The 16,597-nt window shown below is 44.4% G+C and overlaps 1 protein-coding gene across 2 annotated transcripts; it reads right to left on the bottom strand.

Moving 5' to 3' along the window:
• Positions 1-5,721: 5,721 nt before the first annotated feature.
• Positions 5,722-15,519, bottom strand: LOC138084373 (serum amyloid A-3 protein-like). Of its 2 annotated transcripts, XM_068978625.1 has the most exons (7): positions 15,401-15,519; positions 13,461-13,587; positions 12,230-12,269; positions 10,074-10,168; positions 6,962-7,053; positions 6,370-6,508; positions 5,722-5,983 (listed from the first exon to the last, which is right to left on the bottom strand). In XM_068978625.1, the coding sequence occupies exons 1-7, from the start codon at positions 15,471-15,473 to the stop codon at positions 5,818-5,820; spliced, it is 732 nt and encodes a 243-aa protein (XP_068834726.1). In that variant the 5' UTR covers positions 15,474-15,519; the 3' UTR covers positions 5,722-5,817. The 2 variants fall into 2 exon arrangements, with proteins under 2 accessions (XP_068834726.1, XP_068834727.1); XM_068978626.1 differs by lacking the exons at positions 10,074-10,168; positions 12,230-12,269; positions 13,461-13,587; positions 15,401-15,519 and adding an exon at positions 7,607-8,113.
• Between the last annotated feature and the right edge of the window lie 1,078 nt (positions 15,520-16,597).

Below are 16,597 nucleotides of genomic sequence, written 5' to 3'. Positions count from 1 at the left end.
GACCAGGGATTGAACCCATATTCCTGCATTAGAAGGTGAAGTCTTAACCACTCGTCCACCAGGGGAGTCCCCCTCTCTCTTTCTTAGATTGAGTATTGATTAAAAGTTGTTGACCAGGCCCTCGATGACTTGTTCCCAGATTCTTGTCCTCTGTTTCAGAGCCCAAGTTTGTCTCTCATCCTGGGCGCTGTTCACGGACACACTCTGCACTTGCCCTCTGGTCGTGCCCCTGCTCATCCCTGACCTGCCCTTTGCCCCAGGGCCCATCTGCTGAAATTCCACCAGGGTTCTGTCCCTTCTGGTTCCACATGGCAAGTTTTTTTTTTTCTTTAATTGTAAAATGCAGATAATATAAAATTTATCATCTTAACTGTTTTGTGGCTCAACAAGGGACTGAAATTGCCCCTTTTGTCGGGAACAGTAACTTTAGGGTAAAATTTAGAGCAAACCTCAGTTTTTCTCACCCTTTCATTTAAAATAAATCTGGGTACCATGAAACTTCCTGAGGAACAGTACAGAATTACAACACAACGCTGCTGTGCAGAGATGACTAGCCTGGAGTTTCCAGTCAACCTTGGTCTAGTGGATCAAACACAAACCGCAAGAGAGGCTGGAAAATTCCTGCTTGGTATTTCTTCCCTGAGGACTCAGAAAATACTGCCACTGCTGTGTCCTAAATACAGAGAATGTTTTCTTGGACTGGAGTTTTCCCAGCATGCCCAGGTAATAATACATTATTCCAGATGGACTACTCTGAATCCGTCTGAATATTCAAGATGACATATACTAGTGATTTAGGCATGATTTTATCTGATACTAATAGGCAAAGCCTGGGTTTTATGGCTTCATATCAGTGTTTTGAATTCCTCAGCTTTTCCTAGTTAAACCGCCCGTCTTCGTGGCATGAGGCTGTGCACCCATGCAGAGCCCCATGCCTAGCACAGCCCTGTGCCTGGTTTAATGTCCCGCTTTCATCATCTTGGAATTTTTAAGAATTTCTGAACATGTTTATTTGGGACTGGTACCACACATTATGTAACTGGTCCTGCCTGCTGTGGTAGATCTGAGGTACAGCTTGAGATTTTGCATTTCTGGCTGAGTCCCAGGTGATGACCATTTTACAGCTTGTTCTGTTCTCAGTTTATTTAGGCTTAAATTAACTTTCTCTGGAGAAAGAACTTTCTGTGAGGGGTGCCTAGGGACTTGACTCCAAATGGATCAAACACAAGCTCAGGCTCTCTGGTTCCTCTCTTCCAGGGATACCGGGTGATGATTGGAATAGCTTTTATTATTGTTTTAGTTGAGATATCATTAGCATATACCATGACATTAGTTTCAGGTGTACAGTGCAATGATTTGATATTTGTATATATTGTGCAATGATCATCAAGATAAGTCTAGTTACCACCCATCACCATACACAATGACAGTTTTTTTGTGTGTGATGACAACTTTTACGTACTTACATGTGGAATCTAAAAAATAAAATAAACCTGAGTATAACAAAAAAGACTCACAGTTAAAGAGAACAAATTAGTGATTACCAGTAGGGAGAGAGAAGGGAGGAAAGGGCATGATAGCGGTAGAGGATTGAGAGGTACAAACTACTGTGTAGGAAATAAGCTATAAGGATGCACAGGAAATATAGCCAGTATTTTATAATGACTATAAATGCCATATACTTTTTAAAAATTGTGAATCTCTGTGTTGGACATCTGAAACTTATGAAATATTGTACATCAATTATACCTCAATTTAAAAATATAAAAAGAAAATATCCGTTCACCCCTGTGTTAACTGTAGCATATTTGCAACAGCCAAGATATGGACCGCATCTAAGGCACCTTAAAGTTCATCAGTGAGTGAATGGATAAAGATGATGTGGAATAATGGAAATACATTTTGTAATGTATTACCCTAAAAAATTCCCTTTTTACTAGTTAGTTAAAAAAATTAATTATTTCATTCATTCACTTGTTCAATAAGCATTGAAGTCCTATTACATGCCAGATACCTTGCTTAGTGCTAGATATTTAAAGTCAAATGAGACAGAAATTGTTACAGTCTAGGGTTGAAGACAGACCAAGAAAACCATCAAAACACCACCCCCCCAAACCAAATAACAGAAAAAGTAGACCGATAAATGAATAAAATCATCTCATATATTGATGTGAAAGTGAAAGTGAAATTGCTCAGTCATGTCTGACTCTTTGCGACCCCATGAACTGTAGCCCACCAGGCTCCTCCATCCATGGAATTTTCTAGGCAAGAGTACTGGAGTGGGGTGCCATTTAGGAAAGAAGTAGTAGCCATGGTAGGCCACCCAGAATAGTCAGAGAAGGCCATCCAGAAGAGGAATTTCAAGTGAGAGGTGCAGAAAAGACGGAAGCAGCATGGGTGGGAAGCATGTTCTGGGCAAAGGCAATCCCACTTACCTAAAGACTAGAGTTTGACTCATTGGTGGGACTGAGGGAAGACCAATGTGGCTGGAGAGCAGAGAGCTGGGAGGGTGTGGCATGAGATGAGACCAGAACATGACCAGGGACCAGGTCTGCTGAAGAGTTTTAAGTAGAAGGGACACATGATCGGATTACAGTTTGTGACCATCAGTCTGTGTGCTAGAGAAACAGGACTCTTTTGCCTGTGACAGTCTCAGTTTATTTCTGTCATCCTGGCATAATTATTACTAATGCCCCTTTTCCTTCTGGAAAGTGACTTGGATTAGATGATAAGTTATTCAGCCAACTTAAGCAGAAGGGGAAACCATGAAGATGGGGAGACTAGTCAGGCAGCGGCTGCAGGAACCCAGGTGAGAAATGGTGCTGGAGGTGCACGTGAGAGCAGATTGATGGATTACAGATGAAATCTGGAAATAGAATCACAGGACTTGCTAGTGGATCGGATGTGGGGTAAAGGGAAGGGAAGCATCAGGCATATATCTCAATTTCTGGGCTGAGTAACAGAGGGAACAGTGATGTCATCTGCTGAAATGGAGGGGCCTGCAGGTGAAAAGTTCTGGAGGCAGATGAGAGTTCCCTTTGGGACATGCTGAGTGTGAGAACTCTGGAAGCCATTCAAGCAGAGGTGTCTAGAGGTCAGTCGGATATTCAAGCACGGAGCTGGGAAACCAGGTTTCTGAGTTGGGAAGGTGTAATTTTCAGATCCATCAGTGTATAGGTGCTATTTCCTGCACTTGGAGAAAATTTAGAGACATAAAAGGTGAGAGTCCTGGGGTGGGAAGGGGTAGGAGGTGGGAGGGAGGTTAAAGAGGGAGGAGACACATGTATACCTGTGGCTGACTCATGTTGATGAATTGCGGAGGCCAACACAATATTGTGGAGCAATTTTCCTTCAATTAAATAAGTTTGGGGGAAGAAAAGAGAGAGAGAAAAAAAAAAAACCTTAAAAAAAAAGAGAACCCAGAACCAAGTCTGAGGGACCCTTAGAGTTTAGGGAGATGAAAAGACCCAGCTAAAGGGATAAAGGAAAATTAAAGGGAAAACAAAAGGAGGGTATGGTATTATGAAGCCAAGAGAGAACCTTCCAGAAAGGAGGAAGAGGACAACTGTGCTGAGTGTGGCTCAGAGCCTTCCTGATATGAGATAGGAACTTGTCAACTGTCTTGGCACCACGGAGGTCAGCGGTGACCAGAGCTGTTTTGGTGAGCGGTGGGGACAGAGATCAGGCTGGTGTGGGTTCTAGTGTGAGTCAGAAGAGAGGAAGCAAGAAGTGCAGATGGACAGACTCAAGTTTGACGATAAAGAGGAAGAGGAAAAGGTGCCAGAGTGAAGAGTGACATGGACTGAAGTCTGGGTTTTCAATGTGGGAATTTATTAAGGAATCAGATAGAGAGGGTCTGGACTCAGGTGTGGCATGTATCATGAGGAGCAAGCACGTTTTCCTCACTGAGCTGAATGTCCCCAGGTGTCCTGTGCAGGACAAGAGTGCCCAGGAGCTGGGCAGAAGGGAAGCACTAACCAGGAAGTGCTTTCTCCAGCAAAGTCCCTCCAGCACCCCAAACTGCAGAGATTAGCACTGTAGCCAGCTGGCACCGGGGGTGTGTTCATAGGGTCCAGCTCCAGAATGACAAGCCAGGCAAAGAAGGGTAGGGTGGAGCTCAGAGTAAATGAACACACACTTCTACTCTGAACGTGGGACTGAGGAGTATTCCCGAGGGGAGAAGATTAATGAGAAAATGGTCTCTAGAGAGGAAAGACATGTTGTATTTCCCTGTCAAGGAGGAAGAAAAAGTGTGGATATAAGGTAGTCACAAGAGCGCTCTCTCATACAGGTCCCATCAGAAGGCCTTGTCAGAGATGTAGGTAGGTGAAGTTTAAGGAGGATTATGGCTGTATCTCAAAAAAGTGAGTCTCTGACTAGACAAAGCAGGCGAAAGTTAACTGGGATTAAGGAGAACGTGGCTGCCCATCAGCTGCTGAGAACAGGCTCAAAGCTCTGCTGAGTTTAGGGTTTCGATGGTAGAGTCTGAATGGACCCCAGGTTGTAAGCAGCCTTTTATGAGATTGTTCACTGTTAGATTTCTATCCCAGGTGCTGAAGGTCTAAAATTTTGCAAAATGAGGGGAAAGAAAGCAAACATTAGAGAAAGGATGATTGGCAAGGTTGGATAAACAAGCTCTCCAAATTTTTGTAAAAGGGAAAAATACGTGAATTATTACTTGAGATGAAAGTTGGATACAGAAGTCTATTCACCATTCTTTAAGATTTTAGATCATTTTACTTCTTGGAATCTGAAGATTCCTAAACATCAAATCTGAAAACAAAACAAACTGAACACCGAAACCAAAGTTTTTATCTGAGAAAGAAGTTTCTTGGTTTTGTAGGAATATATGATTTACAGAATCACTCATAATTCCTGTGCTCTAACAGACCCATGCAACCCACTCCAGGATTCTTGCCTAGAGCATCCCATGGACAGAGGAGCCTGGAGGGCTACAGTCCACGGGGTCACAAAGAGTCAGACATGACTTAGCGACTAAACAACAACCACAGACCCAAACCCCTTCCATTAGAGACACTGTTTTCTTCAGTAAGAGGTAACTGCTGCTGGCTTTCCCAGGTTGAAAAGAACCAGGAGGGGAAAAAGACTTCCTCTCAAGGACATGAATCATATCCAACGCAAAAGCCGCCTGGCTCTGAATTTTGATGTTGTCACTATTCCTCCACTTCTTGACACGTTTGTTGCTGGGAACGTGTAGAAGGCAAGGAAACAGAGGGAAGGGAGCAGCCCTGGAGGCGGTTCCAGAGGCACAGACAGAGAGTGGCTCGTGGCTGGACTTGTAGGTGCTGCTGAGAAATGAACAGGGATCAAGGTGGCAGTCTCTGGAGCAGGATTCCACCCTCCAGTCCTCCTGGGCTGTGTCCACGCCCCACACAGAGAGCTCCGAGGACAGGCTAGGGGACTAGACCCCGCGACAGCAGGGGGACAGGACACGACTGCAGGGAGTGAGAAGGCCTGACAGCGAAGGGCCTGGAAAGGGCCCCAGGGTCACCAGAGGGGCCTGGAGAGGGAGCGGGTCTGATTAGGGGAGGCTGGAGAGGGGTCTGTCCTGAATGATGCTGAGATTGTGTCCAGAACCAAACACACAGGCACAGGCTCAGCCTTCACGTCAGGGTCCTGCCATCAGTCCTGTAACTAACAGGCTGTCCTTATACCAAGAATGACACACAGTCTCAGAATTCCATCTCTTAAGCATTTATTAGATCTGCTGCCTTCTGAGGACACAGAACTCTCTAGGTCAGTGTCCCTGCCCCTGGGGACTCACAGCCCCGTTTCCTGAGCAGAGAGAGAGGCAGCTCAGTACTTGTCAGGCAGGCCAGAAGGTCTGAAGTGGTTGGGGTCTTTGCCGCTCCGGCCCCATTCATTGGCAAACTGGTCAGCCTTCGAATCCTTCCGTACCTGGTCCCTGGTCATACCCTTGAGCAGAGGGTCTGTGATTCCCTGAATAGTCTCTCTGGTGTTACTGGAAAGGAGGGCAGGGAGGGGATTAATCCAGGACTATGAGCCACAGCCCCACCCTCCCCAACTTCCCTCTTTCCAAGGGATCAATGCCTCTGAGAGGAGCCAAGGAAAGGGGGGCTACAACCCTGAGTCTCCCTGGGCTCAGCCCACCTCAGCCCTGTGCTGGGTGAACAGCACCCATAGGGGGAGGGTGGAGAGTCGCCTGTCCCACCAAGTTGCTCTGCTCTTCAGCCACTCAGACCTCACACTGGGCACAGAGCAGGAGGGTGGGTAAGAGGAGGACGGCCCACAGCCTACAGGAAAGTTCTCCAGGGCTTGGCCCCTCCAGGTTGTCCTAGGCAGCCAAGCTCTGCTCACCCATCCCTGCATCCCCAGGGGCCCTGGTACCTGATCACTTTAGCAGCCCAGACACCCCCCGGTCCCCTCTGGGCAGCGTCATAGTTTCCGCGGGCGTGGAAGTATTTGTCTGCACCCTTGTAGTTGGCTTCTTTCATGTCTCTGTAGGCTCTCCACATGTCTTTAGCCCCTGGGAGGAAAAGAAAATGATGAGATGAATGTGATCATGTTTTGGTGAAAGAGAGAAATAAATCATTTCCTCCCACTGATTCTAGGTTTCAGCCTTCGACTAAGCCCTTGGAGATTATTATATTGGCTTGAAATGAATACTTCTTTACTTCTCACTTACTTCCCTGATCTGAAGTTGTGAGTATAACCCTTGGTACAAGGTTTATTCTGTTTGATTTCATTCTAAGTCTGTTGGAACTTTGTTTCTGGAGGTGTGTGATATGTGTGAAGAAGAGGTCATTGCTCTTTATTTAAAGGATGTTTGCTTATACAACGAACCTCCACCTGGAAAGAAGCAGGAAAGGCTCTGACCAGAGCTTGAGAAGAAGGACAATACTGAGAAAGCCTGTGGATATAGAATACTCCCAGTCAGGAAGCAGACACAGCCTCCCCTGGCCCATCCTTTGGTCCTTACCTTGACCAGCTTCCCTGAGGAATGTCCCCCATCCCTGACTGCTGACGCCCAGGATCAGGAAGCAGAAAATGATGCCCGTGGAAAGGTTCATCCTGCAACAGAGAGATGAGTGGACTCAACCAAGAATGACAGGGCTTGGGGCTGAGTTGTAATGTGGATACACTCTTACATTCCAAACATAAACCCCTCTGAATTTTATCTCGATAGATAGAGGATAGGTTGTAACACGGAGGATCCAGCTCTCATTTCCATTGAATCCTGGGAATCCTAGTTATTTCCTGCATGAAGGATTGCAACGTGATTTTAGCATAAACCACTTTCCAGTCCAGTCATCCTCTATCAGCCAGAAACCCAGCTGCACTGCAAGTTTCCCAAAGGCAAGAGGAGTCTGTGCCACCTCTCTGTGATATGAGACGAGGAGAACGAGGCACAGGTGTCTGTGGCCCGCGTGCCCACCCCATCACTGCCTGCACAGGAGACGCAGACAAGGAGAGCCCTACTCCCTGAAGTGCTCACATCTGCTGGATACTAATGGTCAGAACAGTAGATTCAGGAAGGAAGCAGAGAGCTGGGCTGCAGCACAAGAAAGCTGCTGAAGAGAAAGTCTCCAAAGAGGAAAAGTGTTGGGGAGTTCTAGCTCCTCACCTTTGGCTGTGACCTGCTGCTGAGGCTCCTGGTGAAGCTGAGCTGCCTGTGCTGCCTGCCTGGGAGATGGGGCCGGTGCTTTATATACTGACACTTGGGCAGTGGAGCAAATTAGAAATGGGGTGGAAGCAAAAAAAAGAGAGAAGGAAAGAAAATTTGGGAAATCCCTCCTGACCAGAACCCAGCATTCAAAACAGCAGTGTTATTCTCCACTCACATCTAATTTTCCTAGATTGTGCAATCTGGCAACTTTCAGAATGTAGCATGTTGGGCTTTTTCCTGCCTGTTTCTAGTCTCACTTCAGGAGACAAATGTGTTTTTCATCCCCCACCGTAATCTACTGACTTTTGCTGTGAAGTGTGTGTGGGCTTAGTTGCTCAGTTTTGTCCAACTCTTTGGGACCCCATGGACTGTAACCCACGAGGCTCCTCTCTCCATGGAATTCTCCAGGCAAGAATACTGGAGTGGCAGGCAAGAATACTCCATTGCCTTCTCCAGGGGAGCTTCCTGACCCAGGGGTTGAATCTGGGTCTCTTGCACGGCAAGTGGATTCTTTACCACCTGAGCCACCTGGGAATTCCAAAGATTAACATTAGAAAAAGAGAGTTGAGTAAAGAATGTGAGCAGCAGGGCAAATGAAACAGCAGAACGGGTCCCTTATAAGGGACAGCTCAGGATGAAGCTGGGACCTCAGGCTATAGGAGCAGGAAAGGAAGGAGATAAAACTCAGGAAAATCAAACTTCCAGTGCACACACGGGGTGGATTCAGCCCTGGAAAAGGCAGTCTTCCAGCTTCAAGTGTATTCATGGTCAGATGTTGTTGATGGTCATAACAGTAGGTCATATTGAGAGGTCATTGCAATCCCAGGAAGGTTGAACTACAGTGAGGAATTTGCTATGATATCGTGTAGAAATGACACCATAAAAATGAACAGGAAAAGTCCATATGTCTGTTAAATTATCAGGATAAAAGGTTCAGGAAGGATACAGAGAAAGCTGATTTATCACAAAAATGCTGGCATGTATGATATCAAAGAAAAGGTGTATCAATCAGAAAAGCAGGACTGGGCTTTATTCTGTGAGTTCAGGAGGATAATCTTGGGAGGAAATTTCATGCAGGTGCTCTCTCAGGGATGGCATCTCTGATGAACTCCGTGCGCCATCTCTGCCTCTTCATCCTAAAGGGAAATTTCAAAGGTCACTGGATTTCCCAGAGGAGGAGGGAAGATGCATGTGTAATATGTCAGAGATGGTGGGGACCCAGAGGACATGGAACTGCTCTTCCTGACAGTGGGTCCCTGGGCTGGAAGCCTGAGGACAGCAGGAGGGCAAGTAAGGCCCAGCCCAGGAGCACCACCTCAGGATTCTTGCCTGGAGTGTTCACAGGAGAGAAGGAACGTGAGCTGTGCATTGGAGACACAGGGACGCCATCTCCAAGACAGATGCAAGCAAATCATGGAGACCTGTGAACTGAGACAAGGGGAGATGGCAAATTAGAGTCTGGAAGGATGTGGGACTTGTGCTCAAGTAGTAATCCCGAGAAGAAGGAGGGTGAAGCATTTCCAATTTGTTACAAGACTCGGGGAAATGTGAGCAGGACGTTAGAAAGAAGAGCACTGTCCCAGGAGGAAGCACGCCGGCTGAGGATGACACTGTGGTCTGGGAATCGCGGTCTTGGATTTGTTGTTGTTTAGTCACCAAGTTCACATCCGACTCTTCAGTGAGTCCATGGGCTGTAGCCCCTCAGGCTCCTCTGTGGGACTTTCCAGGGAACGGTACTGGAGTGCGTGGACATTTCCTTCTCCAGGGGATCTTCCTGACCCAGGGATAGAACCCATGTCTCCTGTACTGCAGGCGGATTCTTTACCACTGAGCCACCTGAGAAGCCCTGTCTTAGAGTAGAACCTCTCAGAAATAGGATGATGCCTCTTTCTGGGTTTGGGACATATTTATTTCCTGTAGGTATAATGAGATGAACACATAGGGCGGATAACTGTCTAAAGGATTGCTCTGTTTGCTTTTTATCCAAGGCAAAGCTAAGCAATATTTAAATATTCTCAACAGAACTTACACTTCTTGGGAAAGTTGGGGTTCCCTGAGGTTGGGGTAGTGTAGGTCCCTGAGGTGGCTTAGCTGACTTGGTCCCAGGAGTAGACATGGTGGGGAGAGGGGATGTTGTCACCATCTAGTCATTGGCCCTGAACATGCCCTGGGGCAGCTCCTCAGAGGGGGGCTGTGATGTCCACATCTCTTCTTCTGCCTTCCTTGGGGCAGAAATCAGGGGCCAGTGATCACATTCTTTTGCAACTCTTTGACTCTGTTTGGAGCCATTGGATACTGGAATTCCACTTCCCACTTTCTTGCATCATTCCAGTCATTTCTTGTTTGATAGAATCATTAGAGACAAAGTAAGTACGATTTCTAGACACCAAGTCAAGCATTGCAAATTCTCTTCCTTGTTACTTACGGCACTCTGTCTTTGGAAGGAACACCCAGTTCCTTGCAGGGCCATGCTTGGAACAATAGAAGACAGTAGTAGTCAGCTCTTTTTACTTGTTTCTCCTGCAAAAGAAAACCATCCTGTCATGATTTCAGAGTCTTCAGGCCTTAAAGGGATTTCCCAGGAGTCTTCCATGAAAAGCTGTGTCCTGGTTTGCAGAGATGGTCTCTGTTGGTGCCTCTTGTTTCAGATTAATAGTTAATAGTGAGTGACAATTAGCAAATTGTTTTATTTTTGAAAGAGACCTGGTTAATATATTAGGAGGTACTGCTTCCTTAATAGCCATATGTGATAAGACTACTGAGAGGTTTAAGAGACCTTCATTTTCTGTTATAATTAAGAGAAGAGAAGAACACCAAAGCTTTGCAATCAAAAAACAAAACCCACAGGATACACTCTGACTATTAATAACACTTGCGGCCTAGGTCCCAAAGTGTTTGATACAGAGAAATCTGTATTTTTTGCAGCTGCAGGAGAAGGGGGGATATTCTCTCCTCACACTGACAGTGCCTCTTTCACTAGCAGTTGGGAGGATGTGTAGTTTCTCTAAAGCCAAACCCTGTAATTCTACTACATGGCAGAGAGAGAGAGAGAGAGACAGACAGGACTGTGAGGTTCACAGTTTACCAAAAGGAAAGGAAACACAGCTTTAGGGCCAGAAAGGCTGGCTTCCCTCCTCTTCATCCTTCAGTTCACCAGGGAGATTAAAAGAAAATAGCACTGAAGAAATTACTAATGCCGTGTATATTGTTGATTATTTGGTTGCACTTTTTTTTTCTCAAGGGAAAAAAAAAGACACATGAGGGTTGGAATTGACACATCAGAAAAGGAAATACACTGCACAGCTGCTCTGAGCTTCCTAAGGATCTCTGTTTATCTGGTAGAGGGCAGCAGCCCCCTGATTCTGAGGTGACCTGCTAGGAGGGGATCATCTCTGCTCGAGGGGGCTCCTCACTCTGCCCCTGGTCCAAGAGTGTAGGAAAACAGCCTCCACAGACTGCTGGTGTCATAAGGAAAGACCGACTTCCTAGCATCGCACACAAATCTGACGCCAGTCACTCCAAACCTAGAAACAACCATCTAAGAGACCAGATCCACTGCGTTTCTCCTCTCAGCAAACTGCTGGCAACTTACAGGTGAGACTACACCCACAGTCATGCGTGTACACCCAGTGACTTCTGGTAGAAGCCACAACAGTCAACGCCAACAACAGCTACAACACAGCACAACATGAAACTCTTTGCAATGACTGTAGCGTCTCTCAGCATAAAAGGTCTTCAGCAGCACTATTCTGAGCTGGTTAGACCCAGTTCACAGAGGTAGACTCTCCACACAGACCCAAGTGAGTGAGATTAATCTGAATTCCTCTTTCCTCGTTCAAAGTTAAACTTAACATGGAGCCTCAGATCTCCATTTAATCAACTCACGGTGGCACATCATTTGCTAATTTAGATGAAGGAATAGCCTTTTTTTTTAGTGCAAAGAAACATAGATGTCTTTAGGAAGTTAGTTAAGTATTAAATAAGCAAAAGTGGCTATCACAGCTTTCTTCTTCCCAGTATCCCCTACTAAGGCCAGTGGTTTTCCAGGAGAGTCTGCTAAAATCTCAGGGGATAGTTAATAGTATGTTACACAGGTTGGTGTAGAAAATTAATCAAGAGTAGAGATGTATAGCTCGTTTTAAAGAAGTAGACTAATTGATTCCAAAGTAAGAGATGGGCAATACAAGAAAAGAACAGTCCCATTTCACCTCTAAAGGTGCAAACAATTCAAACAGAGCATAGTGTTACCAAACCAAATATGAGCATTAAAAATCCCTCATAACTGAGTGAGGTTTCCTCTTGGAATGCAAGAATTGGTCAGTATTATGACTACAATTAATGTAATTCATCACATTATTAGCCTAAAGGAGAAAAATATTATCTTAATGGATCAGAAAAGAGTGTGATAAAGCTAAAGTTATGTTTCTTTTAAAAAATCCTTTAAGATAGATTCACAGATGTAGGGAAGAAACCTTGTAGTGTCCAGGGTATTACGCAGGGGGTGATGAGGAATAAATTGGGAGCCTGGGATTGACAAACACATAATACCATATATAAAATAAATAATTAATAAGGACCTACCATATAGCAGTGGGAACTCTTCTTAATACTCTGCAGTGACCTATATGGGGAAAGAATGTAAAAAATAGTGGATATATATCTTGTCAATACACTTTGCTGTATAGCAGAAACTAACAAGCATTATAAATCAACGATAAGAAGAATTTTTCAAAAGAGAGAGAAAAAATGCTTTAGTAAATTACATTTCAAATGGAACATTCTTAATTTTATAAAATTAAGATGAAATAAAATTAATTTCATAAAATTAACATATTTTATAATGGAAAAACGTTTAGCCCATTGCTTGAAGGATCAGGAATGAGCAAAGAATGCTCACTGTCACCACTATTGTCTAACACGGTTCTTGGAGCCCTGACCAATGCCATAGTAAATAGAAAGAAGAGATATAAGGATTAGAAAAGCAGAGATAAAACTGTCATCACGTGTATTCCTATGGCTGATTCATGTTGAGGTTTGATAGAAAGCAACAAAATTCTGTAAAGCAATCATCTTTCAATTAAAAAATAAAATTTAAAAAAAAGTAAAAAAAAATTTTCATTGGTATAATTATAAACTGCCCAAGCCACAAAATCAACAGATTATTACAATTAATTAGGAAATTTAATAAGATGGCTCACATTTGATCCAAAAACCAACAGATTTTTCCATAGTAGAAATACCCAAATAGAAAACATGACCAAAACAATAAACTATTCATAGTAACAGCAAAACTATAAAATTCCTCGCAATTACTTTCACCAGTAATTCATAGAAGTCCAATGGAGAAGGTGTGTCAGACCTCTAGCAAACACCTTAAAGTATGATTCAGACATGGAGAGAAGTTTCTAACTCACTGATGGATGACTTAACATTAAGGATGTTGATTCAACCCCAGATTAATTCAGACATTTAACCCTGAAAATCTCAGCTGAATTTTTCTGGAACATAAGATGATTACTTCAAAATTCATATAGATAAATAAAAGTCCATACACAGAAAAGTCAGCCTCAAAAAAGGAGAGTATTAACAAGAGGGACTTACTTTACCAAGTGTTAAGATAAACAGCAAAATGCAGTAATAAAAATAGTATTTGCTCAGCTACAGACATATTGACCAATGGGACAGAATAGAGAGTGCAGAGCTAGGGTCCCATGTATAGGACGTTAGTATATGATCGAGAAGACATCACAAATCACTGAGGATAGGATGATTTAATAGTTTTGGAAAGAGAAAAATAAAGCTGGGCCCTTACCTAACAGGGCTTTCCTGATGGCTCAGATGGTAAAGATTCTGCTTGTAATGCAGGAGACCCAGGTTCGATCCCTGGCTTGGGAAGATTCTCTGCAGAAGGGAATGGCAACCCACTCCAGAATTCTTGCCTAGAAAATTAGACCCTTACCTAATACACATACATAAGTCAACTCTAGAAGTATTAAATACATAAATGTGAGATAACTATAAAGTTAATAATGATATGAAAGAATATATTTATGATCTAGAGATGTTGTAGAATTTCTTAGATTTCAAAGGCACAAACCCCAAATCAGGAAGTGGTAAATTTGACTACATCAACAATAAGAATATAGTTGTAGATGAAGAAAGGGAAAAGATATCTGAAATATGGCAAGGGATTAATATTTCAAAAATACAAGGAACTTCTGTGAGTCAATAAGGACAAGAAGGCAGCCCCAATAGAAAAATGGGTGAAGTGTTAGGAAAAAAAACAGTTTACAGACAACATGCAATAATAAATAAACTCACAAAGAGATGCACAAATCATTAATAACCAGAAAAATAAACCAACAAGCAGTCATGTTTTAAGTGTCAGATCAATACAAACGATACCTGCCCCATGCCTTGTGTATCACAGGAGGGACAGAGCTGGTGTGCGTACCCTCAGTTTCACAGTAAAGTGTCACTCTGAAGTCCAGAGGGGCAGCCCAGCTCACACACCCTACAGCAATGGGGAGGATTTCTATGGCTCTGTGCTCTTGCCTTGGAATGAACCAGCTATCCGCTTTTCCAGTCTAACAGCTTCTATCAGAAAAGAATTTTGCTTCAAAGACATAAATTAATATCTAAATTATAAATAAAATATTAGAGGGTTGCTGTCATAGGACATAGTGACTATCTCTGATGTATCTTTTGTTGTTGTCATTAAAAAAAACTCCTTTGTTAAAAATAACCTTTGTCGATACAGGTTTTATTCTTCTATTTGCTATTCTTGTAGCTTCAGGAGAGATGGAACATTTTCTATTTCTTACAAAAATTCTTTCTCCAGAGATTGGTAGGTTGTATAGTTTACCAGGCCAAGTACTGGAACCACACTTTAACCCTGAAAGAGATTCAGTCCTGAGAGGAAAAGAAATTATATGGAGAAGAAAAGAACAGGATTAATAATAGAATATGGAATATGAAAATTACTGATGTCCTTTCCCTATTATTTTCCATTATGAATTTTTACTTGTGACTCTGACACATTTATCAATTTTTATCTTACCATAATCTTTATGAATTCATGTGCATTATTTATGTACATATATGTGTTTGCACATTTAGTGCTGTTGTGGGGTGTGCGTGTAGAGAGAAAGGAATATACAGGTCAACTACAGTGTAAGTGGACACTTGCTGTTTTTCCTTATCTCATCCTCATGAGGACAGGAAGTAAGTTGATTTTCTCTACAACAATATTCAGTGCCTAGGAAAGCACTCGACACAGCCAGGCTTGATTAATCTCACTGAATGAACATCTTCAGCAAGGAAACTTGAACAATATAAAATAAGTATAAAGACAAAAATAAGAGCAATACTAATTTCCTGAACCTGGATGAGAGGGGGATGAGCAGGAAGAACCTCTGTAGAAACTTTGTTTCCAGTCTATTACCTAAGTGTATGTAGACATATGAACACATAAACAAAACAGGGTGGTATATGAGCTATTATTTTATGTTCTGCTTTTTTGCTGCACAACTTACCGTGATAATGTTTGCATGTTACTACCCTTCCCTGTCACAGTGGCAAAGCTGAAATTCACATCTAGTCTGTGAGGATGGAGCCTTGGGATTCTTAGCCTCAGGTCATAGAGCTCACACTGCGTGTTGTGGCACATAAATAAATGTACGATATATTTTAATTCAGTTCTCTTAAATGCTGATTAGCTTAATCATAACTCTCCAGTGGAATGTTCCTCACGTGGGAGCACTGGCCTGGTCTGCCTCGGGTCCCCAGGGCCTGGCCCAGCCCCTGCCGCGTGCCGGGAGAGCATGAAGAGGGAGTTGGAGAGTGAGCAGAAGGATGAAGGAGCTCTGGAGGCGTCTTTACTGAAGGGTGACGTGAGGTTCTGCAGACGCCACGTGAGACTGTGCTGGACGGTCTAAGTCCGCCCTGCAGAGAGTAAAGGGAGGTCTCAGTGCACTGGCTCCTCCCAGGTCGGATGGTTCAGGAGCGAGGCACGCTGGCCAGCCTGAGTTCTTGTCCATTTGCCCAATCCTTTCAGGAAACATACGAGTGAGTCACTCACAGGAGATTTTGTAAATATGTTTTACACAGTGTGGTTTGACAGGACTCCATAGGTAATAAATGTGTGTGTAAACCGAACACACCGTTCTTGGAGAGGACCTGGCTCTTTCCCATAATCACAGATTTCAAAAACTGGCCCCGGGAAACTAGAGGATTGTGCAAGAGCTCCCTCGGCAGCCAGGTGTGAAAACAGGCTGCTGAGTGCTGCTGCTTTTCCATCACCCACAGCTGAGGACAGGGCTCCGAGGACCCCACCCCTAGAGAGGGCATCCGGCAAGCAGCGCCAGACCGCGTGAGCTCCCAAAGCCGAGGAAGAGGCAGCAGCGCTGGCTCCACAGTCAACACCGCCCCCTCCCGCAGCCCACCCCTGGTCCACGGAGGAGATGCCCGAGGAGGGGAGGGGAGACCGCAGGGCAGTCAGTCTCCCGGGGAGTGCAGCATTTGTGGAGGCAGGCGATTTCTGGCAATTGATTCAGGGTGCCAAGAAAAAAACAAAAATGCCTGTTCATCTCTCAGCTGGGCGCACGCTCACTGCGGACACTGCCAGCTCATTCTGTTGCCCCTATCCGAGCAGAGGGCAGTGTGGTGAGTTCTTGAGAGAGTTTACATGTGTAGGAGCTGTGAATGGAGCACCCACGCCAGTAAAGTTGAAAAGGCAGCGGTGGAGTGTGACTAGGAAGGAGATGGGGTGAGCCTTTTCCCATCTGCCATCTCTGCAGGAAGAGAAGAGGCTCCCGGTCATTCTGGGAGGTCCACTGGAACCTGCTGGCAAGACCAGTGAGGTTAGAGAAAAGGCAGTGCTGGGCCAGGTGAGGTGACACCTCAGCTAGGGAGGGGCCTTGGAATATGCAGCGTCATCAGAATCCATTG

This window comes from Capricornis sumatraensis, chromosome 8 (assembly GCF_032405125.1).
Source record: "Capricornis sumatraensis isolate serow.1 chromosome 8, serow.2, whole genome shotgun sequence".
NCBI classification, from domain to species: Eukaryota; Metazoa; Chordata; class Mammalia; order Artiodactyla; family Bovidae; genus Capricornis; species Capricornis sumatraensis.
This window is presented reverse-complemented; position numbering and strand designations above follow the sequence as displayed.